General features: G+C 37.8%; 1 protein-coding gene across 7 annotated transcripts in view; it reads left to right on the forward strand.

Moving 5' to 3' along the window:
• The window catches only part of FAM114A2 (family with sequence similarity 114 member A2), a 26,081-nt gene extending 3,039 nt beyond the window's left edge, over window positions 1–23,042 (forward strand). For 2 of the 7 annotated variants that reach the window (XM_014456168.2, XM_014456167.2), the window contains exons 2-14: window positions 6,004–6,248; window positions 6,593–6,692; window positions 7,088–7,180; window positions 8,264–8,355; window positions 9,702–9,836; window positions 10,348–10,506; window positions 11,082–11,205; window positions 13,381–13,460; window positions 15,834–15,953; window positions 16,664–16,803; window positions 18,924–18,996; window positions 19,577–19,630; window positions 21,370–23,042. In XM_014456168.2, the coding sequence (XP_014311654.1) occupies window positions 6,018–6,248; window positions 6,593–6,692; window positions 7,088–7,180; window positions 8,264–8,355; window positions 9,702–9,836; window positions 10,348–10,506; window positions 11,082–11,205; window positions 13,381–13,460; window positions 15,834–15,953; window positions 16,664–16,803; window positions 18,924–18,996; window positions 19,577–19,630; window positions 21,370–21,471 (1,503 nt within the window). In that variant the 5' untranslated portion in view covers window positions 6,004–6,017 and the 3' untranslated portion in view covers window positions 21,472–23,042. Of the gene's footprint in view, window positions 1–753; window positions 981–1,400; window positions 1,883–6,003; window positions 6,249–6,592; window positions 6,693–7,087; window positions 7,181–8,263; window positions 8,356–9,701; window positions 9,837–10,347; window positions 10,507–11,081; window positions 11,206–13,378; window positions 13,461–15,833; window positions 15,955–16,663; window positions 16,804–18,923; window positions 18,997–19,576; window positions 19,631–21,369 lie in introns of those variants that run through there. The other 5 variants (XM_023754104.1, XM_023754103.1, XM_023754105.1 and 2 more) reach the window with 5 other exon arrangements.
• Window positions 23,043–27,673: the final 4,631 nt, after the last annotated feature.

Consider the following 27,673-nt stretch of genomic DNA (forward strand, 5'->3'; position numbering starts at 1 on the left):
CCAAGATTCTTTCCAATTTGACAAGGGAAAGTTAGAAATCTATTTGTATACAAACTTTGAGTTTTAAATGTTAGCAGTTAATACTAACAATTGTTTAAACACTCTGCAAGCCAAGTAAAAACATTTGTAGGCTGTATTTGGCAATCAAAAATCCCAGTTTGTGGCCAGTATTCTATGTCTATTTCATATGTTGTCCATGAATGTTATTCTTCGTTTCTCAGACTTTCTCTCTGTTCTTTTAGTATAGTGCTCCTTTCAAGCTGTCTTTTTTTAAAAAAATATATTTTTATTGATTTCAGAGAGGAAGGGAGAGGGAGAGATAGACTGAAACATGAATGATGAGAGAAAATCATTAATTGGCTGCCTCCTGCACACCCCCTACTGGGGATCGAGCCCTCAACCCCGGCATATGCCCTTGACTGGAATCGGACCTGGGACCCCTCAGTCCGCAGGCCAATGCTCTATCCATTGAGCCAAACTTGCTAGAGCAGCGGTGGGTAACCCCTGGCACGCGTGCCAAATATGGCACGGCAGTAACTTGCTGGCACGCGAAACCCTCTCTTATAATCTTCCATTTACAATTTTTTTCTTAATATTGACTTCTTTATTTTTCAGAGAAATTCAGTGTAGGTGCATCTTAGATAAATAAATAATTTTACATAACAAGTTATCTTAAAGACCATAGACATGGATTGACGAGAGAGGGGAAGAGCAGTTTCTATACCTCTGCCTTAACTCTCCCTGCCTTCCTAGATCCTACCAGTGTTTTGGTTTCAGCCTCAGACGCAACAGGTTTTCGTTGACAAGACAACCGCCTCACCTACTTATTCAAAATTTCACTCTATAAAAATGAAACCTTCTCTCTCGCTTTGCCCACCGGTACTAACGAAAGGGGAATAAATTTCTATGTTTCTCTCGATGTACACTACAGCAGTAACCCGGTGATGTCATCATCACACCGTATCCGTCTGCGCTGAAAAGTAAGTTACATAATTACCATATTCCTATTAGATTATGCTGTATTTATGTTTTCTTCTTTATTCTGTTATTTTCCTTAGGAAATATTTTTAGTTTGTCACATTTTTGTTGTTATCCATAAACCAAATCTTATAAATAAAAATAATAATAACTGATATGCATACAATGTATTATGATTTATAAATAAAGGTTCTACATTTTGTGATTTTTTACATGCTTTATCTTTACTGTTCCCCCATCTTACCATTTTGTAGGGATAGCAAACTATTTTTCTTTCTATTTACTTACTTAAAAAAAGTAATAGCAGTACAGTAGTTTGATCAAGCTAATTAATCGCTTACTGACATTTTACTTTTCTTCTTATACCTTTTTCACGTATACTATCATCTCATGTATTTTTTCTGTCCTTCTGGATTGTGCAGAATGTCAGGACCACCAGCTAAGAAACGATGTCGTTCAGCTGAAGAGGATGTTAGAGAATTTCAAAAATACTGGACAGAAAAGTTTGGTGTGATTAAGAAAGACAACAAAGCCTTATGTGTTTTCTGTTCTGAAACTATTGTTTGCAGAACATCTTCTGTTAAAAGGCATTTTGAAAGTGTTCATAAGAACATAAGCAATAAAACCGAAGAGGAACAAAGAGAATTAATTTCTTGTGAACTCAGCAAAACAAAAAAACAGGCTGATAATTTTATGAACTTCATCTCAGGCAGGTCCAGTTTCAACTTAGTTGCTGCTAGTTTTGAAGTTTCAAAAGTCATTGCCCAACATGGAAAACCACTCAGTGATGGAGAGTATATTAAAGAAGCTTGGCTAGAATGTGCACCTTTCCTTTTTGATGATTTCTCAGAAAAAGAAAAGATTATTCAGCGCATTAAAGATTTGTCCATGAGCAAGAAAACAGGTAAGGACAGGATACTTAGGTTGGCGAGTAATACTGCTGAACAATTAACAAAAGATTTGTCTGCATGTCAATTTTTTTCTATTTGTATTGATGAAAGTACAGACATTACATCGCCATCTAGGCTGGCCATTTTTTCTCGACTTTGTAAAGGTGATGAAATATGTGAAGAGATGGTTGCCCTTCTAACTCTACCTGAGCATACTACCAGGGCTGAAATATGTAAAGCAGTTATGAACGAATTCTCTTCGTGACAAATTGACATTTCAAAAGTAGTGTCCGTCACCACTGATGGTGCTCCTTGCATGACTGGTGAGAAGGCAGGTTTTGTAAATCTGTTTGCGAAAGAAGTTGGTCATACACTGATAGGTTTTCATTGCATCATACATGAGGAGGCTTTATGTGCAAAAGCTGGCCTGAGGGAACTACAGGAAGTGATGCAAACAGTTACTAAAGTTGTTAATTACATTTCTGCTCGGGCTTTAAATAAAAGACAATTTCAAGTTTTACTTAATGAGGTAGAATCTGTGTATAAAGGACTGAAAATGTACAACAATGTTCGATGGCTTAGCCAAGGTTTGGTTCTGAAACGATTCGTTGAATGCTTAAATGAGATAACGCTCTTCTTGAATAACCAACATGTTTCTTACAAAGAATTGTCTGACGCCACGTGGGTTTCTAAACTGATGTTCTTTGCAGATTTTTGTGAACATTTGAATGACTTAAATGTTAAATTACAAGGAACTGGCAAGACACTTGATGTTATGATTGTTTACATAAAGGCTTTTGAAAAGAAACTGGAAGTCTTTAAGAGGGATGTGGATGGTGAGAGATTTAGGTATTTCCCAAACCTCAAGAGGCACATCAAAGACCTCCCAAAAGATGACAGAACAGACTGTAAAAGCCTTCAAAAGCTGTTTTTAAACATCATCGAGTCAACTACTGAGCAGTTCTTCTCAAGATTTGCGAAATTCAGAGAACTGGAAGAGACAGCAAAATTCATGAGGTTTCCAGACAGCATGAAACTGTAGGAACTAAACTTACAAATGTTTTCATGGATAGACATGGCTGACTTTGAAATGCAGTTGATTGAATTTCAGAGTAGCTCAATTTGGAAGCAGAAATTTATTGACCTTAGAGTTGACTTGGAAAACATTGAAAAAAAGCGATTAGAGACAGGAGTACCAGAGAGAAGTGTCGAAAACAAACTATTGAGGACTTGGAGTGCCATTCCAGAAAATTTTTTCTGTTTAGAAAACTTTGCAACAGCATTACTCTCCATGTTTTCATCCACATACGCTTGTGAATCTTTGTTCTCAGTGATGAATTTTGTTAAGTCTCATAATAGCAGTAGCCTGACGGATGAAAGTAGTAGCTCATGCATATCTCTGAAGGTCATGAAATATAAACCTGATGTAAAATCTCTGTCATCAGTGATGCAGCAGCAAAAGTCCCACTGATAATATCAAATGCATTCATAAAGTTTTCTGTCGGACTATCAGTGTACATGTATACATTAAAAAATAAATGTATTTTTCATCATCATATACTGTGTCGCTTGAATGAATTTTATTATTTCTTCAAGGTTCTTCACATATGTACACCTTAAGAGATATCAAGTAGGCGTAACATGTTCTCAAAAAATTAGGGATGGCACGCAGAAGAATTTTGAGTCAGAGATTTTGCTGGTTTTGGCACGCACTCACAAAAAGGTTGCCCACCCCTGGGCTAGGGCCTTCCAAGCTGTCTTAATTGTTAACATGGGCTCTCTTTTCTAGTACATTAGGAACATTTTTATGGTATGGATTGGGTCTGTACTTAGTATATATTGGTACAAAATCTGTGCTTGTACATACCTAAGGTCTCATTGTGTGTGTGTGTGTGTGTGTGTGTGTGTGTGTGTGTATGTGTGCATATGTGTATGTTAGTATGTATGTATATATTGGATACATTTGTATCTCATTGTGTGTGTGTGTGTGTGTGTGTGTATGTGAGTATAATGTATATATTGGATACATTTGTATCTTCCCTGGTGATACTTGGCTATCCTGTAAACTAGCAGCATCTGCTTGTTGTGAAAACACTAATATCTTGGTTTTAATTGCCAAAGAGCTATACTTTTGGAAGGAATTTAATTGGTTAACATTACCATTCAGTAGTTGGTCTGATGTAAATACTACCTGATGGCTTGGATTTCATAATCTCTCTGAAAATGTACGGTAGGAATGATTAATGACTAATATTTTATTTTTTTATTTTTTATTTATTTATTTATTTATTTTTAAATATATTTTATTGATTTTTTACAGAGAGGAGGGAGAGAGATAGAGAGTTAGAAACATCGATGAGAGAGAAACATCGATCAGCTGCCTCCTGCACATCTCCTACTGGGGATGTGCCCGCAACCCAGGTACATGCCCTTGACCGGAATCGAACCTGGGACCTTCCAGTCCGCAGGCCGACGCTCTATCCACTGAGCCAAACCGGTTTCGGCAATGACTAACATTTTAAAAAATTACAGTCAGTAAAAGGAAAAGTTGATAAATTGGCCCTCATTGAAATGAAAAAGTTTTGCTTTTAAAGAGGATGAAGAGATAAGCTACAAATGGGATAAAATAGTTGCATACCACTTATCTGACAAAAGTCTTGAATCTAGAATAAAAAAGGAGCTCTCAAAACTCAACAGTAAAAGAAAAAAAATCCAATTAGAAAATGAGCAAAAAATACAAATGGGTATTTCACTGAAGAGGATATATAGATGGCAAATGAGCACATGAAAAGATGTTCAATACTATTATTGATTGCAGTGGTTCTCAACCTTCTGGCCCTTTAAATACAGTTCCTCATATTGTGACCCAACCATAAAATTATTTTCGTTGCTACTTCATAACTGTAATGTTGCTACTGTTATGAATCATAATGTAAATATCTGATATGCAGGATGGTCTTAGGCGACCCCTGTGAAAGGATCCTTTGACTGCCAAAGGTGTCACGACCCACAGGTTGAGAACTGCTGGATTAGAGGAATGCAACTTAAAGTATCACAAAAATAAAAAAATAATACCAGCCAATGCTGGTAATAGTGCAGAGAAACATGATCACTCATACATTGCTGGTGGGAATGCTATTTTGGAAAAGAGTATGACAGTTTTTCTTTTTTAAAAAATATATTTATTTCAGAGAGGAAGGAAGAGGGAGAGAGAGATAGAAACATCAATGATGAGAGAGAATCATCGATTGGCTGCCTCCCACACGCCCCCCACTGGGGACCGAGCCTGCAACCCCAGCATGTGCCCTTGACTGGAATCGAACAAGGGACCCTTTAGTCCGCAGGCTGACGCCCTATTCACTGAGCCAAACCAGCTAAGGCGACAGTTTCTTATAAAATGAAATAAGTACCAATGGTTGTACTTTTGGACATTTATTCTAGAGAAATGAAAGCTTATGTTCCCATAAAAAATTGCACATGACTGCTCATAGCTGTTTTATTTGTAATAGCCTCAAACTGCAAACAACAGGTAAATGGTGAAACAAACTGAGATACTTCCTTACTAATGAATACTACTTGGCAATAAAAAGGAGAAATTATTGATACACACAACAACTTGGATGAATCTTGAGGGTCTTATGCTAGTGAAAAAAGTTGATCTCAAAAGCTTACATAGTCTGATTGCATTTAAATCACATCTTGAAATGACAAAATTATGGAGATGAACAGATCATTGGTTGCTATGAGATGGGAAGAGGATAAGATGTGGCTAAAAAAGAATAACCCGAGTGATCCTTGTGATCGAACGTTTCTGTATCCTGACTTGGTGATCGTCACAGAAATCTATACATGTGATAAATTTTCATAGAACTAATTACACATGCACAAATGAGTGCATATAAAACTGGTGAATTCTGAGTAAAGTCAGTTGATTGTTTCTATCAATATCCTGGTTGTGATATTATACTATAGTTATACTAATTGTTACCATTGGGGGAAACTGAATGAGGTTTCTTTGTATTATTTCTTACCTGCATGTGAGTCTATGATAATCTCAAAATAAAAGGTTGAAACAAATAACTTACTCCTGAAAAACCTGTATAATTAATTTGTTCTTGGGCTTTTATTTTACCAGGCAATGATCTAATCATGTCAGATAAAGATGATATTGAGACTCCAGTGATAACTGAAGCAACCCCCATCCCTGAAGATGAGAACTCCGAGCCAGCCAAGAATTCTGAGTCTGTTGACCAAAGTATCAAGCCAGAGAGTAAACCAGAACCTGTAGTTTCTACTCGGAAAAGACCAGAGTCCAAACCTTCCAGTGACCATGAGACTTCAGAAGGTCTTCCTGTTCAGGCATCACAGGCTGCAGACAAAGTAGAGTATCTATTAAAAATTGAGGTTAAAAAATGTTAGGGTTAAAAATAATTTAGAATCATTGTCAGTTTAGAATTGCACCTATTTCCTTTTAGAAGCATAAAACATCATTTTCTCAGGTTTATAAATGCCTCTATGAGTAGTTGTCTTTGCCGTGTGGTGCTTACATGCAGGTTACGTAAATCTCTGTCAGTCAAACAATACATTTCTTTAGCCAAATAATGTGTATTCCTTTGCCCATACTTGTGGCTACAAATTAGATGCCTTGTCTATACACGCTTATTTTCCTCTAATTTTTAAAATTTTCTTTTGCTTTTTGTTTTTCTGGCTACTGGGAAAATTAGGAGACTGTTTCCAAAGATGAACCCCAGACTGGATGGGGCTATTGGGGCAGCTGGGGCAAGTCCTTACTTTCTTCAGCCTCAGCTACAGTGGCCACAGTAGGTAAGGCCATCAGTTATTTTTATTAATTTTTATGTGTATTTTGCTGAAGATCTGGGTTAAAAGTGATTTGTTAGTAAATTTTATGTTTACTTTATAGTTTGGGGATGCATTAATAATGATGGGCTGATTTACACAGCCACTAGAGTTTACAGCATTTCCTGCTTAGAAGGTTGATGTTTAGGATTTGTTAATATAAAACTATTCTTTGGTGATAATGAATCATTTTTTTCTATTTCGATAAGGATGCATTCCCAAAGATTATGTAAGATCCAAATAACATGTTCTGTAGCTGTATGAAATTAAAAATGTATGGATTTAATTTTTGGTTTGTTCAGTTTTGGTGACTAATAGCAAGTAATATTTAAAAATAAAAATGTTATCATTTTTCTCATTAGGACAAGGTATTTCAAATGTCATTGAGAAGGCAGAGACTTCCCTTGGAATCCCTAGTCCCAGTGATATTTCAAATGAGGTCCAGTATGCAGCAGGTCAGTATATGGAAACAGTAAGACATAGAATTATGGATCAACATGGAATGGTTGAGCTCATTTTTCAGTAGAAAATTATTGAGCCTCTGATATTCAGGGTATGATGGGACTGGTAAGAAAGGCAATTTGGAGTCTTCGGCTGACGGAGGTCTGTGTCTTTTCACCACTCATGTGTCTCTTCACTTCACTTCATCTATGCAATGGGATGGTGTTTTATATCTCAGGACTTTTATAAACCTTAAATAAATAAGTTCTTGAACGTAGAATGTGAAAATTGCCCATCATATTGCATAATTAATAAAAGTCCAATAAGAGTTAGCTGATTTTGAAACTATCATGGAATGAAAAAATATTTTAATGTGTTACTTTTGGGGGTGTATATTTTTGTGCTTGGATTTTTAAAATGTGGGGGTCTTTTTTTTAAAAAAAGTATTGATTTCAGAGAGAGGAAGGGAGAGGGAGAGAGGGATAGAAACTTCAATGAGAGAGAATTATTGATCGGATGCCTCCTGTATGCGCCTAATGGGGATTGAGCCTGCAACCTGGGCATGTGCCCTGACCAGGAATCAAACCGTGACCTGGTTCATGGGTCGACACTCAACCACTGAGCAACACCAGCCAGGCAAGTATACTCTTTTTAGGTAGATAGTTTTATATGTTTTGACAAGCATGCAATCTTGTTTACACTGTTTACACAGTCCATTGTGATTATACAGATAAAGGATATGTTCTATATATAGGAAATCAAGATAAAATAATATTTTCATCATTTCCCCCAAAGTCCCCTAATACGTACACCTACTCTCAGCTCTTGACAACCACTGATCTCTTTCTAACTCTATAGTTTATTTTGTCCAGAAGATCCCGTAAATGGGATCATATAGTAGTAGATTGGATTTTATTTTTGAAATTAAATGAAAATAAAAAAGCTATTTTACCTTTCATTTTAAAATAGGCAAATAGTTTAATAAAACAAAAAGACTAATACCTTTCATGTGGGAAGTAGGGTCTAATTTTTAAAAAAATTCACATAGATGCTAACAAAGCAAAACCATTTATGGCCCACTTCTCTACCTCCTGTAGGAGAGACAAATGCTAAAGAGGATGAAAACTCCTCCCCGGTGACTGGAGCGTTTGGTGTATTCTCGACTATCTCTACTGCTGTTCAGAGCACAGTGAGTATAAGGTGGCCTGCTTCCTTCCAAGATTACAATGGATTCTTGCCTCTTTCTCCCTCGTCCTTGAAAAGCCATGGGAACTAATTGGCATTCCAAATTACTTTGATCTTCAGGATAGAGTGACAGGTACTTGAAAACTCGCTTTAGAGGAGTAAAGGTGGGAGCAGGAGTTTAAATGTAACAGAGAGGAAGTATACATAACATTTTATGGAATAGGAATTCTTAGTTTGGTAGCCCTAGAAAACTCTGCTTTACAAAAATATTTGCTCATAATTGCATCTTTTAGGCAAAGGAGAAATATATTTATGATGGATACTTGTAAAACTATATGATTAGAAACACTTTTAAAAAAGATTTTTTTTATTGATTCTTAGAGGAGAGAAAGGAAAAGGGAGAGACAGAAAGAGAAACATCGATGTGAGAGGGATACATCAATAGGCTCTCTCCTGCATGCCCCCTGTCAGGGATCAGACCCTTAACCTGGACATGTGCCCTGACTGGGAATCAAACCAGTAACCTTTTGGTTTATGGGATGACACCCAACCAACTGACCCACACTGGCCAGGGATAGAAACATTAGAGCTTAATATCTTTTCTATGTGAATATGGATAGCTAATACTTTTTAATTTTAACTTTATTGAAGTATAACACATATACAGAAAAATGAAGGCCTAAGTGTTCAGTTTGAATTTTCACAGCGTGAACACATTCAGACTAAGAAACAACATGATGGTACATCACATGTCCCCCCTGTGCTGAGCCTCCTGCTCTTGCCTACCAAGATAATCACAATCCTGACTTCTACCATCCTAGATAAATTTTGCCTGCTCTTAAACTTTATATAAGTGGAATCATACAGAATGTACTCTGTTGTATCTGGCTTCTTTCACTCAACATTATGTTTGTATGATTTATACATGGTGAAGTGTGTGTAGAGTATTATATTTTCTTTGCTGTGTTTCATTGTGTGACTCTGTCACATTTATTCATTCCACAGGTTGGTGAATATTGGGGTAGTTTCTAATTTTTAGCTTTTACAAAAAGGCTGCTGTGAGCATTGTTGTATGTCTTTTGATGAACCTCTGTACAAATTTCTGTTAAGTATGTGACCATATGTGGAATTGCTGGATCATAGGGTAGTCATATTCATAGGTTCAGCTGTACTAGATAATTACAGTTTCCCAAAGTGGTTATACCAGTTTATATTCGCACAAGCAGTGTGTGATTGTTTCCGTTGCTCTGCATTCTTGCCAGTGCTTGGTATACGCCACTATTTTATATAGTCAAAACAGGCAGGTGTCTTTTTCAGTATTATTATAATGAGGTTGCATGTGTTTCCTAGGGAAAGACGGTTATCAGTGGGGGTTTGGATGCCTTAGAATTCATTGGGAAAAAGACAATGGATGTAATAGCAGAAGGGGATCCTGGATTTAAAAGAACCAAGGGTCTGATGCACCGGAATTCTACACTGTCTCAGGTACTGCCTTTACCTCTTTGTTTCCTGTTTCTTTGTTGATCTGTATATTTTTTCCTGTGGTAACTTGGGACATTGCTAGCATTTCCTTTTGAAGAATTTTTAATGATTTGTAAAATTAAGGCATTTTTGTGTGTGTATGGTGGGGACTGGAGAGTGGGGAGGGGGAGGTTAAGAGGGAAAGGAGAGCTCTAATGCTTAGAAAACTTCCCAGTTCTTTTTTTCTTCTCTTTCCTTTCTGCAGGGGCCTCCTGTCAGTGCAGTGTAAGATGCCAAGTCCTTTCAGAGTTGTTTATTAGATTAATGTTTAAACTACTTTCAGAGAAACACCTGGTTCCTTGGGTGTTATTTACCCTGTCTGGAATCAAATTATGTGTGATCATTTTCCCCTGCTGCTGCTGAGCCTGTCAGAGTTGAATCACAGTGCCAAGAAAGAAAGAGCAGTGCTCTATACCGTTACCCATCTCACCCTTGAGCTCTCATTACTTGCAATGTAATGCCTTTATCTCTTCAGGTTTTACGAGAGGCGAAGGAGAAGGAAGAGCAGTGGACCGCAAATGAGGTTACCATAGAAACAGACAGGAAAACTCATTACGGGGTACTCTTTGATGAATTTCAAGGCCTTTCACATCTAGAAGCTCTGGAGATGCTTTCCCGAGAAAGTGAAGTAAAGGTAATTCTAAGCCAAAAATTTCAGCTGGAATAGTCGCCAAGCAAAGGAATGCTGCATAGTTCCTTTTCTTTTTGTACAGTTGGAGGATGAAATGTGTTTCAGATGGAAGCTTGAGACTCTGAGAATACCAGGCCAAAACAGACTAAAAACTAATGTTTGAACTAATTGCTGGAAATAGAATAAGCCAAGTGTTATTTTTCTAAATTTAAACAAAAAAGGAGAGATTAACAAAGAAGTCTTAATAGCGCATTTGCTATTTTTCTTCACCTTGGTCTTTTTTTTTTTTTTTTTTAATTTCTTTGGCTTAAACTGCCAATTTGGATACAATTACCTGTTAGCCTTTAATTCAAGACTGCTTTATTTCCAGACATTTCTGTCTTATATTATTTTTGGAAGTATTCATTCTACCTTTCTGTAATGACCAGTCTGTTGTGTTAAGGTTCTTAAGGAATAGATTGTGTTGGCTGGTGAGCTCATAATTTTGATTTTAATTAGGTCTATAGACTCTTCTCCATTTGAGAATGTTTTTCTTCTCCTTTTATACTTCCACAACTTATTATATTATATTGATTCAGGTGAAATCTATTCTTAATTCTCTAAGTGGAGAAGAATTAGAGACTCTAAAATTTGAATTGGAGCAGCTGAAAGAAGCATTTTCCCTACCAGAGTTCTCTGAGGAAGAGGAAGAAGATAAAAAAGGTAATATGAAAACCTAGTATCTGAGTGGGAAGGATATAGTGTGTTATTTTTTTCTTCTACCTGTTTGCCACAGATCAGGACTCCGCAAAGATAGCAGTGGAGTGCTGCATGCCCTTCCTAACAGCCCTCCCCATTTGGTTGAGATTGCAGCACTGACCTTGGTATTTAATTATATCTCAATGAAGTTGGTAAAAAACACACATACAAAAAAAACGTGGTGGTAGCAGAGGGGAGAGAAAACCACAGAACCTGGTTCTGGTGATATTGGTCATTTTTGTTTTCTATCAACATCCTTAGCCCTCTCCTCTACCTTACACAACTGATCCTTCCGCTTTGGAAGGAGACTTCCTGCTTGGGGAATGTTGCCCTTTCTCCTGAGTCCCTCCAAAGCACTAGCTGTCTCCTTCCCATCCTTACACACGTTTATTCTAATGCAACAACTCCTTTTTATACTCAGGTCTGTGGGGAGTACATGACAGTGATCTCCAAACACTTTTTTGATCAACTCTTAGCAATAAGAGTTTTTTGAGCACTTAGAACTAATATATCCATATTTGAATATTTGTAAATTATGCTTAGGTACTACTATAATAATATATTATTTACATTCTAAAGTATACCCTAAAATAGAATTTTAAAAATGAATGAGATAAATGTGTATAAGTTAAAAGTTCCACCTTTTCTATTGGATTATTTTGTGAACCGCTTGGGGTGCATGCATCCCAATATGGATTCACCTACATAAATTTGAGCTTTAACTGAAAAAACGAAATACCTGTGTAAGAGTCAGGTTTTAGATTTTTAGACAGTAAGATATGATTAGGAGTTGGTTTTATGAGTTATATTATTTACAGTTGTATCATTTAATGAGAGCAGCTTTTCCTAAAATCATAATATACCTGGGATCACTAAAGCCTTTGAATTCTCTTTCTTGAATGATAAGAAAAGGACAAAAGAATAGCAGATGGAGAGAGAAAAGCCAAGATAGAATTTTTTTCCTAAGAATTTTGGAGAAAAAGCTGCTATGAAGCAATAATAATTTGCTCTGATGAAACATGAAATGCTGTCTAAGAAAGACTCATACAGATTGTTGGTGCCAGAAGACTTCTGTGTACAAGAGTTGTCTCTGCGTTCTGTGGTACAGAGAGGCCTTGCGGTGGGCTTCCAAGGGGATAGTGGGTAGGATTTAGATGAGTAGAGAGGAAAAGAGCATTTTCTGCCATTTGTTTATATGTGTTGATTGCTTTTTGATCTTCGCCCACCTGTTTGCATGTATGTTTCTCAAGATGAGTATTTCATGTTCCCTATCATCTCCTGCCAGGCTCTTCCCATAGCGCACGTATACATATACATATGCGCATATATATATGTGTATATATACACACACACACACACACACACACACACACACACACACATATATTCATTTCAGAGAGGGAGACAGAGATAAAAACATCAGTGATGAGAGAAAATCATTGATCGGCTGCCTCCTGCACGTCCCCACTGGGGATCGAGCCCACAACCTGGTCATGAGTCCTGTCCAGGAATGGAACTGTGACCTCCTGGTTCATAGGTCAATGCTCAACCACTGAACCACGCTGGCGGGGCTTTTTCCCCTTATATTAAGACACTCTCAACATATTAAACTTCTTACTATGCTTTCTTCACCCTGGATCTTTGTACTTGTTTTCTCTGCCTGAAACTCTTCCCATTCTTCTGACTAACTTGCACTCATTTTTTTTGGTCCCAACTTAAAAATTCCACTTCCTTGGAGACGCATGCATAGTACCTGCTTAGGATTCTTCCTTCACTGGTTCTCCATTTATACTTCTGGGATGTAATAAAAAGAGCACAGGATTTGGACTGGGAGTAGAAAAGCCAAGGTTTGACTCCTAATTTGTTATTTAATTTATGGGAAATAAATTAACCTCTTCAAGCCCTAGTTTTTTCATTTCTAAAATAGGATAATGACACTATTTTTATAAACCCATTGAAATAATTCATTGATATACTTAACAGGATTCTGTAAGCACAAAGCACCATGCTCATTATTACTGCTACTGTGACTACTGTGCTGCTGCTGCTATTACCATTCCTTGTGCACCCCCCCACCCCCCGTCCCTGTGATCCTCACTCGTCTTTCTGCAGTGTTTTACATGGGACTTTTCTTTTTAGGGGATGAAGAGTTTACCAAAGAGATAACAGAGCTATTTTCCCAGCTGCATGTCTCCTCCAAACCAGAGAAACTTGCCAAGGTAAGTGACTACTTCTTGGTGATTTTTTTTTTTAACTTAATTGGATTTAGTGGATAAAGAGGGTAAGATTGTAAGTTCCTGGCAAGGATGCCACCAAAATTGAGGGTATATTCCGAGTTCCACACCTTTTGCCTGCCTCTTGCTTTCACAGGTTAACATGCTGGACTCACATTTGCATCCCTCCCCTTCCCCTGGAACACACACATCTGCCATCCTTACCTGTTGTCATGTGGAATGCTGTGATTGTCTGAAAACTTAAATTAGGTCACAGAGTTGGTCAGCCAAAGTCGGCAGTGCTCACCAGCCTTCATGACACCAAGGGGCTAGCCTCTAGTGAGGTTTTAACTGTCCACAGGGCTCTGAATGTTTCAGAGGTAGTGGGATGTGGCCTCTGCCCTTAGGAAGCTGGAGGTTGCCATTTCCTAGAACCCAGTGACTAAGATAAAGACCATTTAGCTTGTGTAAATGTGAGAGTCCATGGCCTAGGCAGTGATACTTGAGCTGTCTTTACATATCTGGAACATGGAGAGACTAGTCAAAGTTCCGAGTGGGTAGGGAGGGCCGGTTTCCATAGTAGTACCCACACAGCATATATGTCAGAGTCAGCTCATGGGACACTATTCACTGGGTCTTGGGCTGCTTGCTGCTTCTTCACCCTCCTTTCCCAACCTCCAGAAACATTTCAGGACCAGTTAGCAGCAGGTACACATTGCTTCCAGGTCAGGGAGAGCTGATGGCCCCTTGTATTGATCCTTAAAGGGACTTCTTAAAATCATTTGAAAGAGCATGAACTGGTTGATGGGGAACCAGTGAAGAGAAGAGGAATGGTCAGCTCTGGGCTCAGGTAGATCACTGGTAGCATTATGGAAGATGGATTTAAGATGAGCCAGGTCAGAAGCAGGGAGACCAATCAGAGAGCTATAGCCACAAAGTGAATCTGAAATCAAGAGGTGGTAGTAGAAAGAGGAGGGACTGATTGGAGAAAAAGTTAGGGTAGAATCAGACCATCTTGGTGATTGATTGGGAAGGGAAGATTCTAAGATGGCTCATGTATTTTGGCTTGGGTGACTGATATATCGTTGTTCCTCTAAAGCTCTGGGGAGTAAAAGGATTAAAATTTTTGGGAGAGAAAGGCAATTCAAATTTTGTACCTGTTGTATGTGATATGCCTGTAGAATATCCTGATTCAAATGTCCAGCAGGCAGTTGGAATATGTTGTTTTCAAGAGCAGTCAGTGCTGGAAAATAAGGATTTAGGAGTCAGCAGCAGGTAGGGAGTAGTTGAAAATCACTGCAATAGGGTGAGCGGAGATGAGAGGGAGGGGGGTAAGACAAGAGAGCCAAGGTCAGGTAATGATGTTTGAAGGGCTGCCAAAGGAGGTCAAGGAGACATGCTGATGAGGTGGGGGGGGGGGGGCAGGGAACCAGAAGAATATGTATTGCAAAAGTTTAAGAAAATTAGAAACATCCCAAATGGCCATTATCAGAATTGGTAAATTGTGGTATATGTATAAAATGAAATACTACACAGCAATAAATAAGAATGAACTGTTGATAAACACAGCAACTATGTGGGATAAATCCAGTAACAGGCAGTATGTTTTGCATAAGAAACTGGACAAAAATTAGAACATACCTATGATCCCATTTATATGCATTTTAAGAGCACGTAAAATTAACTTATAGTGAGGCAGAAGAGTGGTTACTTTTGGGTAGGGGTAGGGGGACTCCTTTTGAGCAGTACTGACTAGGAAAGGGTATGGGGGACCAGCTAGGGTGATGGGAATGTCCTTTTTTGTTTTTCAAATATTTTTTATTTTTAAAAATTATTATTTTTTTAAAATATATATTTTTATTGATTTCAGAGGAAGGGAGAGGGAGAGAAATATCAATGATGAGAGAATCATTGATCAGCTGCCTCCTGCACGCCCCCTACTGGGGATGGAGCCCACAATCCAGGCATGTGCCCTTGACCGGAATCGAACCCAACACCCTTCAGTCTGCAGGCCAATGCTCTATCCACTGAGCCAAACTGGCTAGGGCTGATGGGAATGTTCTTTATCTTGACCTGGGTCCCAGATACTTAGGCATATGTACATGTAAACATTTCTTGAGCTGTGCTCTGAAGATTTGCGCACTTTGCTGTGTGTAAGTTATCTCATTTTTTAAAAAGCCCAAGGATGAGAGAATTCAAGAAGGCATGAGTGGACAGCAGTGTTAAGTGGTGTAGAGAGTCCTAGTAAGTTAGGTACTGAAAAACTAGGTGTTATGTTCAGATGAGAACAAAAGCATCAACTTCCATGATGCTAACATGTTCTTGGTCGGTGCTCAGTAATCTTGGTAAGCTGAATTAAATTGTTCAATTCTTATTTAGGCAAGAAATACAGCCTATGAATGGATCAGGACATCTCTGGAGAAGCCATTAGAAGAGAAGGAAGGAGAAAAACAGTTGGAAGGAGAAAAAACTGAGCAAATAAATAAAAATTCAATAGAGGTAACCAAAGCAAATAAAGTTTTCTTTGTTTGTTTGTTTGTTTTGTTTTTTTAAGGATTTAAGATGTGGGGGTATTGCAGTCAGGGACCTAAACTCTTTGTATTTTGTTGCACTCTTTTTAAAAAATATATATTTTATTGATTTTTTACAGAGAGGAGGGTAGAGGGATAGAGTTAGAAACATCAATGAGAGAGAAACATCTATCAGCAGCCTCCTGCACACTCCCTACTGGGGATGTGCTCGCAACCAAGATACATGCCCTTGACCGGAATCGAACCTGGGACGCTTCAGTTCACGGGCCGACGCTCTATCCACTGAGCCAAACCGGTTAGGGCTTTTGTTGCACTCTTATCCATAATTTCTATCTTGTGTTTCAAGATTGTAACATCTTAGTTCCAGACTATAGGACAGAAAAGAGTGAAGAAAGAGATAAAAGGTACGTGTGTGGTGTCATGAGGGTTTCCAGAAGCTGCCACAAGACGCTTTATCTAAATCTTTTGTTGAAAACTTAGTCACATGGTCACATCTAACTTCAGGGCAGCCTCTGTTTTTGCAGCAGTGAGTCCAGCTGTAAAGTTATATTACTGCTATGTAAGAAGAGGTTTCAAGGTATTGAATCCTCCTTCAGTGTGAGAAGTAAGGTGATGTCATTTCCTCTGAGATTAAAAAACACACCTGTGCTTTGTTTTGTTTTGTTTTTTTTCATCCAGGATATCCATGCATTTGCAATCCGGAGCCTAGCCGAAATGACTGCCTGCTCAATTGAATTGTTTCACAAAACAGCAGCTCTGGTTCTACATGGCCGGAAGCAGGAAGTGACAGCTATGGAAAGAAGCAGAACCCTTTCCCAGTAAGTGTAATAAGTATCCTTGTAAGTGATACATATTACTGAAAGAGTTTTCTGGGCTTATTTCCAAAGTTTTAAAAGCTTTCAGCAAGATACTATTCACACTGTACCATTCACATATTTCAGGTTTTGTTCATTTTGGGTTTTAGTTAGTTGTATAGCCAAGTGTGATGTTTCTTTTTCACTGCCATAAAACTACATTATAATTCTGCCCTTTTATTAACTACTTTATACTCTGAAAACTAGTTCTCAGATTATTAGTCCTACTAGGAATAGAATTTTACATATGTAAAAACAGAAAATAGTTCTAAGAATCTCAATTCTGGATAATTAAGTTATTGAGTGCTAATTGTATGCCAGGCATCATGCTAATGGATTTACATGTGTCATTTTTAATTTTTACAATAACCCTAAATAATTGTTCCAGCTTTAAAAGTGAAGAAATGCAGACTCAAGAGATGTTAAATAATCTACCCAGGTTATTTTTGTTGTTTTGTTTTGTTAATCCTCTCCTGAGGATATTTTTTTCCATTGATTTTTAGAGAGAGTGAAACGGAGGAGTGGATCAAGGCCGGGAGAGAGAGAGAAACATCGATATGAGAGAGACACACATTGACTGGTTGCCTCCTGCATTTGCCCTTTTTTCACTGATCTTGAACAAAAATTTCAAAAATAATAGAATGTAGATAGTCACAGGAGGAAAAAAATGACCTATTTGTAAATATGAAAATCTCTTAATTAAACAATGAGAATTTTCATTGGAAAAAAATGTGTGTGAGACTGTGCAGTGTGCTAGGATTGGGAGGGGCCCTTGATATTCTCCAGACCTCTTCTTCACCTATGGTTTTGATGCCCCTCTGTAATAGGGGGGGGGCCTGGATTTATCTTGCACATTCTTAAGATGGGGGACTCAGAATCCCACGCCAGCCTGTTCTGTGGAAAAATGGCTATTTCTACTGCTTGGAATGCTCTTTCAGTCGTGACTCACTCCCTCACAGAATTCAGGTTTCCACTCAAATGCTGCTTTCTTTACCACCCAATCTAAAATAGTATCTTCTCCTATTTTCTAATCCTTTACTTGCTTTATTTTCTTAGCTCATATCACCATTTAGTGTATATGGTGTGTGTATGTATACATATGTTTATATATACACTAGAGGCCCAGTGCATGAAATTCGTGCACTGGGGGTGAAGGTGGGGGGTCCTCAGCCCAGCCTGCACCCTCTCACAGTCCGGGACCCCTCAGTGGACATCCCTCTTGCAGTCCGGGACCCCTCGCTCCTTAATGCCCGCCTGCTCGCTGCTCCTTACTGCTCGGCTCACTGCTCCTTAGGGCTTCCAGGGAGGCAGGAGAGACTCCCGCCATCGCTGCTGCACCTATGACTTCTGGCTGAGCGGTGCTCCCTCTGTGGGAGTGCACTGACCACCAGGGGGCAGCTCCCGCATTGAACATCTGCCTTCTGGTGGTCAGTGTACATCATAGCAATTGGTTGTTTTGCTGTTCCATCAGTTTGCATATTAGGGTTTTATTTTATAGGACGAAAATGAATATATGGATGTGTTTATATATACATATATACCTACATATACACACATCTGTCCATCTACATATCATATATAGTCTCCCCCCTTAATAAGCAAGTAAGTTAGAGAATCCATGAAAACTGTGACTGCTTGTTTACTGATATGTCCCCAGGGCTTAGAACCTGGAACAAAAAAGACTTTGAAAAATATTTGTTGAATAAATGAATGTGTATGAATTTTAACTATATTTCTAAATGGAATGTAGGATCTTATAAGTATTGTTGCCTTAAAATGTATTTTTCATTATTTCCTTTGATTTTCCTAGAAAGTATATTGCTTTCTAGAGGATTTTGTAAAAAATGTTTTTCCAAGGAGTGAACCTTCTCTTCCTGTAGCATGGATGCCTATTCGAATGGGTCCCCAAACGCATAGGGTAGCTGACAGGCATACTTCCTCCCTTTAAAAGCTTCCTTCTTTCACATTTAGTACCAGGAGTAATTTGTTCTCTTCTGACAGTTGTTAAATGTAGCTTATTAAAAGAAAGAGTGAAAGAAAAACAAAAGAAGGAACCATCCTGACTTTTCTCCCTTCTTCTCTAGGATGACAGTTGTGTTGTGTAAAGAGTTGTCCTCTTTGTCTAAAGAATTTACCACCTGCCTAACAACTGCTGGGGTAAGAATTCATGCCTCTTGTTGGGCTGCTGTCTGTTTTGTTTTGTTTTGAAAATAGCTTTATTTAAGTATAGTTTACATACCATAACATTTGGTTTCATAGTATATTATAGAGTTTTGCAACCATCACCATAATCTAATTTTTGACCATTTTCATTATGTCCCAGAAAACCTCATACTATTAACAGTCATTTCTTTTCCTCTATACTCTTATATCCTTGAGCAACACTAATCTACTTTCTGTCTATAGATTTGCCCATTATGGAAATTTAATACAAATGGGATCATACAATCTGTAGTATTTTGTGTCTGGTTTCTTTCACTTAGCATAATGTTTTTGAGGTTCATCCACATTGTAGGAGTAGACTGTGGCTAGCCAGTAGGAGAGTTGTAATTAAAGCTAAAGTTTAAAGCACTTCCAAATATGACATTTTGCTCTCTCTCAGTACAGATTTTTTCTATGCTTACATTTATGTTTGGGTGTTTGTGTATGTGTATGTTGTATGTTTCACATACTATGTTTATTGTTTGTTTTTTTTTTAATCTGCTGTGTGTATTTAACTCTGTATCCTTTATTCTAGGTCAAAGAAAAGGCAGATGTCATTAATCCATTAATTACTGCAGTATTTCTAGAGGTTAGTAGTAATTCTTTTTAAGTCTAACTTTTAGGCATTTTGTATTAATTAACTCTTCTTAAGTTTTTATTTTTTGGCCTTTTTTTCCCCCCACAAGGTTGGTAGTTTAGCTATATCGATGCATATATGACCCCACAGGTGTGTATCTGATGCATATTCCCTGTTTATTAATTACAAAATATAAAAAAGCTGCTGGGTAAAGTGCACAGGAAGTTGGAAGCTGTCATTACTTAGTACTACCCTTTGGCAGTTAATGGACAATTTTCAGTAACAAAATATCCCTGGAAACCAGCAGATAAACAGGAAGGGTTGGAAATTAAAAGCAGGCAAGCAACTGCTTCTTAAAGGACTAATACTTAAGCAGAGATTTGTTAAAAACAACACACAACATTTTGTCATTTCCTTGTCAGGAAATTTGCTTTGTTTTGTCATGTTTACATAATCCTTAGTCCATTAGATTTAAGGAGGTGGGTTGTTTAAATCTATGAAAAAGGGAGGTATAAGAGGATCTCATCATGGAATATTGCTCCCATGAGTGATGCTTTCTGGATTCCATGTTTTAAGAACTCTATCTTGTAAATTTTGTGAACAATTAGACATTTGATAATCTGTTTAAAACGTTTATGAAAATCTGGAGAGGAGAAAATATATTTGATAATTGGTTAGGTTTTTAATATGAATTGAAAAAGATTTTTTTGTTTTTTGCTCCTGGACTGTTAGTTACTGCTTTAGTTTTGAATTCTTTAAAGTCAACACCATTGAAATGCCTTTAATTCCTTAACTGCACAATTTTCCTTGAAAAGTTAGGGAAATTATTCTGATCACTTAAACAGTTGTTTTTAAAAAAGTAAGTTTGTGATTTAGTAGATGGCAATGATGTTTAGGTGAGGTAAGTTTGCATGCTAGGAGCCCAGTCCTGTCCTGGATCTTCCCTGATTTGCTGATGACCCTCTCTATACCCGGCAATCTCATGGCAGTCTCATCTATATTTACAAAATGAGATATTTCACTAGATAGTCACTGAGGTGTCTTTTGGCTGGAAAATTCAGTACCAAATGTCACACTGAAGTTTAAATAGGAGTACTTGCCATTGGTAAATCCAAAATAGGTAAGCGCACTTGATACAGGTTCCCTGTTGCTATTTTAAGTTGGTGGTTCTTGCTTACAGATTTGAAACACTTGTCCTGGAAATTATACATTTTATCTTAATGTAACGAACTCTCTGTTGTTATTCTTCTGGAAGGTTAGAACATGTCAGATAGAAATTTATCTATACAATAATAATCTTTAAAAGCAGTATCTCTTGTTTATTTTTGTGAGCACCTATCTCGTGTTCACTGATTGTGTTGAATCCATGGAAAAGTTATCACAATGGACTGGAAATCTTATTGGTGTAAGTAAGATTCATAGCCTTCTGAAATCCTCTTTGAGTAATTGACCAAAATGCTTTGAATGCCAAATTTGAGCGGGATGCCAAAGAATGCCTATTATTTTTGCTGTACAAGTTGGGCAAAAGATGCTGACATTCTTTGTTGCTGCTTTCATATCTTCTTAGATCAGTCTTTCCCCTGTAACTTTACCAAAATGGTCAAGTCTGCCGTTATTTGTCAGGCTACAGATTCAATTAGATTTATATAAAGTATAGTCTGTTGTTGTTGTTGTTGTTGTTGTCTTATGGCATATTTTCTCTTTTAAGTTACTGTGATATTTTTCTTTTCCTTTTTTTTCAATCCTGACAGGCATCAAATAGTGCTTCCTATATTCAGGATGCCTTTCAGCTACTCTTACCTGTGCTGGAGATCTCGCTCATTGAAAACAAGACTGAATTACCAGAGGCATGAATTGCAGGGCCAGAGGCCTTTGTCAGAACATTGAAGAACAGAGAAGATTGACCTGAGCCTTGTGATGGCCAAGAAATGCCACTCTATTCTGGGTACCCTTGCAGAAGTGAAGGAGAAGGGCTATTTTAGTATATAAACATTCAGGCAGGATAGCAGTTTTATAGGAAGTTTGTTGCCTTCACTGCTTGGCTGAAGTATTCAGGTTCTCACACTGATCTTCCCAGTTGTTATAATTAATAAATTATTTGAAAAGGAACTTTTAAAAGAAAGTTCAAAAATAATAGCTCTAGATAAAGGTTAGTGGGATACTCAGGTAAAAATATTGGTATTTTCTTTGATGGTGCAAAACACTAACAGTTTTTTCATGGATATAATTGGCTGTTAAGAGGAAAAGTACTTAATTTCGTATTCTAGGATTAATGCGCTTGATCTATGAATGCCATGCACTTTCTTCTTTCTTTAATAAAATCTATGGCTTTAAGAAGCTGCGTATATATAAACTCTTATAATGATTACCCTTTATTACATAAATTCTTGGAATTGGTTAGAAACTTTTATCTGCTTTTTAATTCTCAGCAGATAGTTGGCATTGAGGAGAAACTTATAGAATATACTTGTAGCCACACGAGTTAACTATAGCAATGTGTCGTTTGGCTTCAAATTGCTCTCCCACAATTGCTCTCTCACTCCAAGATGACAAGTTTTAAGTTGTTGACCTCTACTCAACTGGATTCAAGATCAATAAGTGCCATTTAGAGAAACAGTTCCATGTTTGCAGATATTCTGAATCTCTCCAGATGTTTTTCATGCATATCCCATGTGCAGGATAAATTTGGTAATAGCCAGCTCCAAAGGAGTGTGAAGTGCTTATAGTAATGGGTTTTTTGTTGATTGACTATTGTTGAAGTGGATTGTGGAGTCCCATAGTAATGATGTTCATTATCACAGGATTTAACCTGTTAGTCATGGTATATTTTTCCTTATCCTTTTTGTTTTAATGTATTCTTTAGCATGTTTATAAATACAACTTTATCCTTTAGATCTTGAGCCTTATTTTTGTTCTCTTTGACTGTTTAAGAGACTGAAAGGCTATTGTCTTCCTAAAAGTTATTTTGGTATTCTCTCTTTTTTAAAAAGTTCTTCAACCTTATGGTTTTTAATGATTTAGGTAGCTTTTGTGAGTTCTGCCACTCTTCTTCTAAAACCTTTAAATAGAATGTAATAATTTTTTTCAATTGATCCTTTTGTCTAAATGTGAGCCCCAATAGCTTTCTCAGACCCCAAAAATAGTAAAGTCATAACATAGATCAGTGTCAAGTCTGTTTCTATATAATTGCCTTATTTGAAGTAAGGGCCTATTTTTAAGCAAGGAGGGAAATAAATAGATTTGGCGAAATAGGTATACCAATAACACTAGAATGTAGCTCTGCTTATATTCTGTTCTAAAGTGATCAGAAAAAAATTTTAAATATTACTTTTTATAGACAAATTTTATCTTTCCCAAAGTGACAAATTTTGAATTTTCAGAAACAGTTTTCTTGTGGTTAATAAAGTTGGTGTTCCAGTTCTGATTTATTGCCTCAAGTTCCGTTGCTGTGTCTGAACCTGGATCCCTTGAGCAAGGTACTCCTTGAGGAGGGTTTAGAACTGATCACAGTGCCTACTACCTGTTCAGACTTTTGTAAATTGAAGTTTGTAGCTTTTACTCTTTGATCTAGAAACGTGTCTAAGGTTTTTCTTTCAAGAAGAGGGTTATAGATGTGGAGGGCAGAACAGTAACTCTCTGTATGTGTCTATTCAGATTGGAGTCCTGAATTTGACCAGTTTTAGATTGGACCAAATGTGACACACTGCCTCTTTTCTTCCTCATTTCTCTCATCAGCTTCCCCCCATCCACCAGAAATGACAAAAGGACCAATTCTGAATAACACCTAAAATATAATGAAGAAAAAGTTATTTGATTCAGTAGAGAGAGAGAAGTAAGAGCATAAACATTCATTCATAGGTGAATAGGTAAATTTAAGGGGCATCTTGGAACCTATTGGATTATGGTGATGGTTTTGGATGGTACATGCTTCATTATTCTGTTTGAGGTTAGTACATGGTGTAGTTTCTTGATGATATCTACTCTTTTGGTGCTCTTCCCTTTAAATTTTCTGGGGTTTAAGATTTACCATTATGTCCTAATATGTGCTACTCCCTTTCCAGTTAACAACTCGATAGGTAATATGTTCAGTTATTATTGGAGTAAATGTTTCTCTTCCTACTATTGAGATCTTTAAAGGCTATGATTACAAGAGACTTCATTAATTTGATCTAAAAGAAATAGAAACTTCCATGAACTAATTCCTGCCTTTTCCTTTATACAATACATTGGAAACAGATTGGACAAGCTATTTTTTCCTTACTTTTTTTTTTTTTTTGACATAGATACCCAGATTGACAGGACTCTGAAATATACAATAATAATTCATATAGGTGTTTTCACAAATCCAAAATTAGTGCTAATGCACAAATGTGAAGTTTTTAGTCCTACAGTCAGGACACAAAACCTTGTGGTTCCTCCACCTGAATGAAGACCTCCTTTTTGTACTTGTTTATCTAAAGACCTGTTTGAAGGAGAGATGTTTTATAGGTAGTTGCTATTGATGTCATCATTTGAGAAAGACATTTTTCTATATTTTTTAGATGCATTCTGAATTTTAAAGGTGAGAATATTCTTCATGTTGGAAAAACCCAGAATAAAATTATACCCACAGTGGGCACTCAGTAGGCATGATATTTCACAAATGTCAAAGATTGGAATCCCTTATTGTGCCTTAACAACATGATATGGTACTTATTTTCATAAAAAACTTGAAGCATTTGAGAAATGAAGTTCTAAAAATAGACCTGTTAATTATCATGTCATCAGATCTCTGGCTAATATATGAGGAGAATTTTGAAAACTTCCTCACTAGTGCCACTTTCCAACTGCACCCTGATATTCCTCAAGCACTGGTCCACTGGTCCCTCCCTCTTTTACTTGTGGCCCTTGTTATTACATTCTTTCTTGTTATTTCATCATTTGGCCAAATCCCAAAGTCCCTTCATGTCTACTGGTAATTATTGCTTCCCCAATCAACTCTTCAGGAAAAAAAAAAATCAGAATATTCTCTGAAACTCATTTGTCCTGTAAGCTAAAGACAGAGGAAGACTACAGTGACTGATCATTTACCCTTGCACATCAGTGTTGCCTTTTCTAGACCTTTAAGTTTCTGACTGGCCTGCTTTTGTAAAGGGCATATCCACAGGCTTTATATTGCATGAAATTATCGTCTGTTTCTACTTGTCAGCCCCACATGTATCTCTGTCTGTACACACTGGCCATTGTTGTGCTCTTAAGCTGGTTCTAAAGAGGTAGTCATTGTCCCAACTTGATTGTGATTGCACCAGCATGCTTAGTTTTTTTAAAGCACATTTTTAAGTTGGAACGGGAGTAGTTTGTGGCAGAGTTTCGACCAGCCAGTCTCACCTGGGTAACTGGCGCACTGACCTTGGCGATTTCAGCCAGACCTGCTTAGGCCTGAGTTATCTACATAATGATTGTATTTGTTTATGTCAGAATTGAAGGATTTCTCTTAACTATTTAGTCCAACTGGACCTTCCTTGACCTTTTCCACATGTATCATTGAGAGTAATAAGAACTGCATAGTGTGTATATTGAAGCAAAGGTTTCCAAATTAGAACAATATTCTTACACATTGACAGCATCAGTAAATCAGCAAACACATAAGTCCTCTTTTTTGTTCTTTTCTTTTTTTTTTTTGCTTGCCCTGAGTTTCCAGCTTCTGGCATAGAGTCTGGCACATGGTAAGAAATATGTGTTGGCTGATTGAAAGAAGGAAGAAAGTGAGAGGGAAGAGTAGGGGGAAGGGTGGCTTAGTGCTTTCCTACTAGTAGAGAATATAGAGCTGGAAGGGATCCTCAGGCATATAAGGTTGAAACCCTCATTTCACAGCTAGGGACATAGACCTCATGGGAGCAAGTGACTCTCCTGAAGTCACATAGCTGATAGGAGGCTCTGGGGGGGGATGTGACTGCAGGTCTGGATTCCTTGTCTGGTCTCTCTTTGTTACACCAGAGCCTGTTACACCAGGATTCTGCACACACTGAGAGGCTGCTCCCAGACACGGGCTGGGGGACAAAGCGCAGAACGTGTGGCCTCTGTCCTGTAGGAGCCCTCACGGGTGCCACTCTGAGCAATTCCTGCCCTGTAGACACAAAGCCCCCTGGAAAATGGAAGTGAGGCAGCTTCTCTGTTGTAATGAATTGTGGCTGAGTTGCATGGGCTTGTCCCCAAAATGGTTGTGATTCTTGGGGCAGGTCAACATTGCAAATGCTCACAGATGCATCCAACAGAACCCATAAATTGTTACTTTTGCTTTGGTGGCTTGTGTCTTAAGTGGCCAATTTCTGCTGTATAAAGAACCACAGAATGATCTATAGCTCATCAACCACCAGTTGTTAAGAGAGCACTGACGTGTGGAACAGCTTTAATACTAGGCACCATGGAATCCACCTTTCTCTGTAAATCTTCTCAACTGCTCTGTGATGCAGGACAGTGACACCCCAGTTTAGGGACCTGAACGATGGTGTAGATGTTACGAGCAAAGACCGACTCAAAATTGAACTCAGTTCCCTCATTTTCCAGCCCAATGATCATGAGCAAGTGACTTAATCCCTTAAATTGCAGTTTTGTCATCTGTAAAATCAACCTCATAACACTATATTATGAAGTCATTGATAGGATTAAAAAGACTAACCTGTGTAAACTGTTTAGAATAACAGCAAAATCAGGTAATGTTTAGTGAACACTGTTCCAGGCACGGTTTCGAATAATTTGATCCTCATCATGAGATAGAAACTATGAGCATGCCCATTTATAGATGGAAAAACTGAGGGATAGGGAGGTTAAATAATGTGCCTGAGGTCACATACCCAACAAGGGGTAGAGTCAGGATCCAAACCCAGGCAGTTTGGTGCCAGAGTTTCTGTTTTTTACCATTATATTACACTGCTGCTATAAGCTATCAGTAAAGAAATCGAAATGACTTAGCTACTTTATTATGATGATTATGAGACAGTTTAGAGAGTTAAGTGACTTGCTGAGATTTCACAACTATAAATGGCAGAGCCCCTGCAATGTGAGCCCAGATTGCCTGACTCCCAAGCTTATGTTTGTTATATTTTATTTCTTTTAGGGGAAGCTTGGAGGTGCCTGTCTGGTGATAAATAACTGTAGGGGAACATCTGGGCAGACTATCCAAAGTCATTAGGAGTTGGCATATAAAGGACGTGTGGTGACAAGTCACGTTTGCAACAGCAGGAACAAAGAGCTCAGTGAAGTAAGAGCATCTGCATTACTCAGTGATCAATAGGAGAGGAATACCTGAATGTTTATAGCTTTAGTTGTAAAGACCCCAAACTGGAAACTATGCAGATGTCCTTCAAACGTGAATGATCAAACAAACTGTGCTACATACATGCCATGCATTACTCAGCAATTAGAAGGAGAAAACTATTGATACAAGAACTTGGATGAATCTCAAGGGAATTATGCTGAGTGAAAAAGATCCAGTTCCTAAATATATATAGTTCCATTTATATAAGAGTGAAATGACAAAATCATAGAAATATCATAGAAATGCAGTACTGATTAATAGTTGCCAGAGGTTAGGAATGGGGCTGGTGGAGGAGGTAGGTAGGTGTGGTTTTAAAAGGGCAATTGGAGAGATCTTTGTGGTGATGGAGTACCTTGGCTGTGGTGGTGGCTACACAGACCTACTTATGATAAAGTGTATAGCACTGAATGTGTACGTGCACACATACATACACACACGTGAGTGCAAGGAAAACTGCGCACTCTGAGATAGTGGATTGTATTGCTGTCACTGTTCTGGTTGTGAAATTTTACTTTAGTTGTGTAGCATGTTACATTGGGGGAAATTGGGTAAAGGGTACATAGGATCTCTCTGTTTCTTATATTGCATGTGAATCTACAAAGATCTCAATAACAATTTCTATTTTTAAAAAAGGTAGGAGGGGGACGTTGGGATAAGGGAGCCAAAGAGTCAAGAAACTGCCCACTTTCTGGACTTAACAAACATCTAGGGGTCCTGTGATTGTCCCTAGGCAGGCACTCGGAAGCAGGAAAGGTGGC

The sequence above is a fragment of the Myotis lucifugus genome, unplaced genomic scaffold (genome assembly GCF_000147115.1).
Source record: "Myotis lucifugus unplaced genomic scaffold, Myoluc2.0 scaffold_56, whole genome shotgun sequence".
Taxonomy (NCBI): Eukaryota; Metazoa; Chordata; class Mammalia; order Chiroptera; family Vespertilionidae; genus Myotis; species Myotis lucifugus.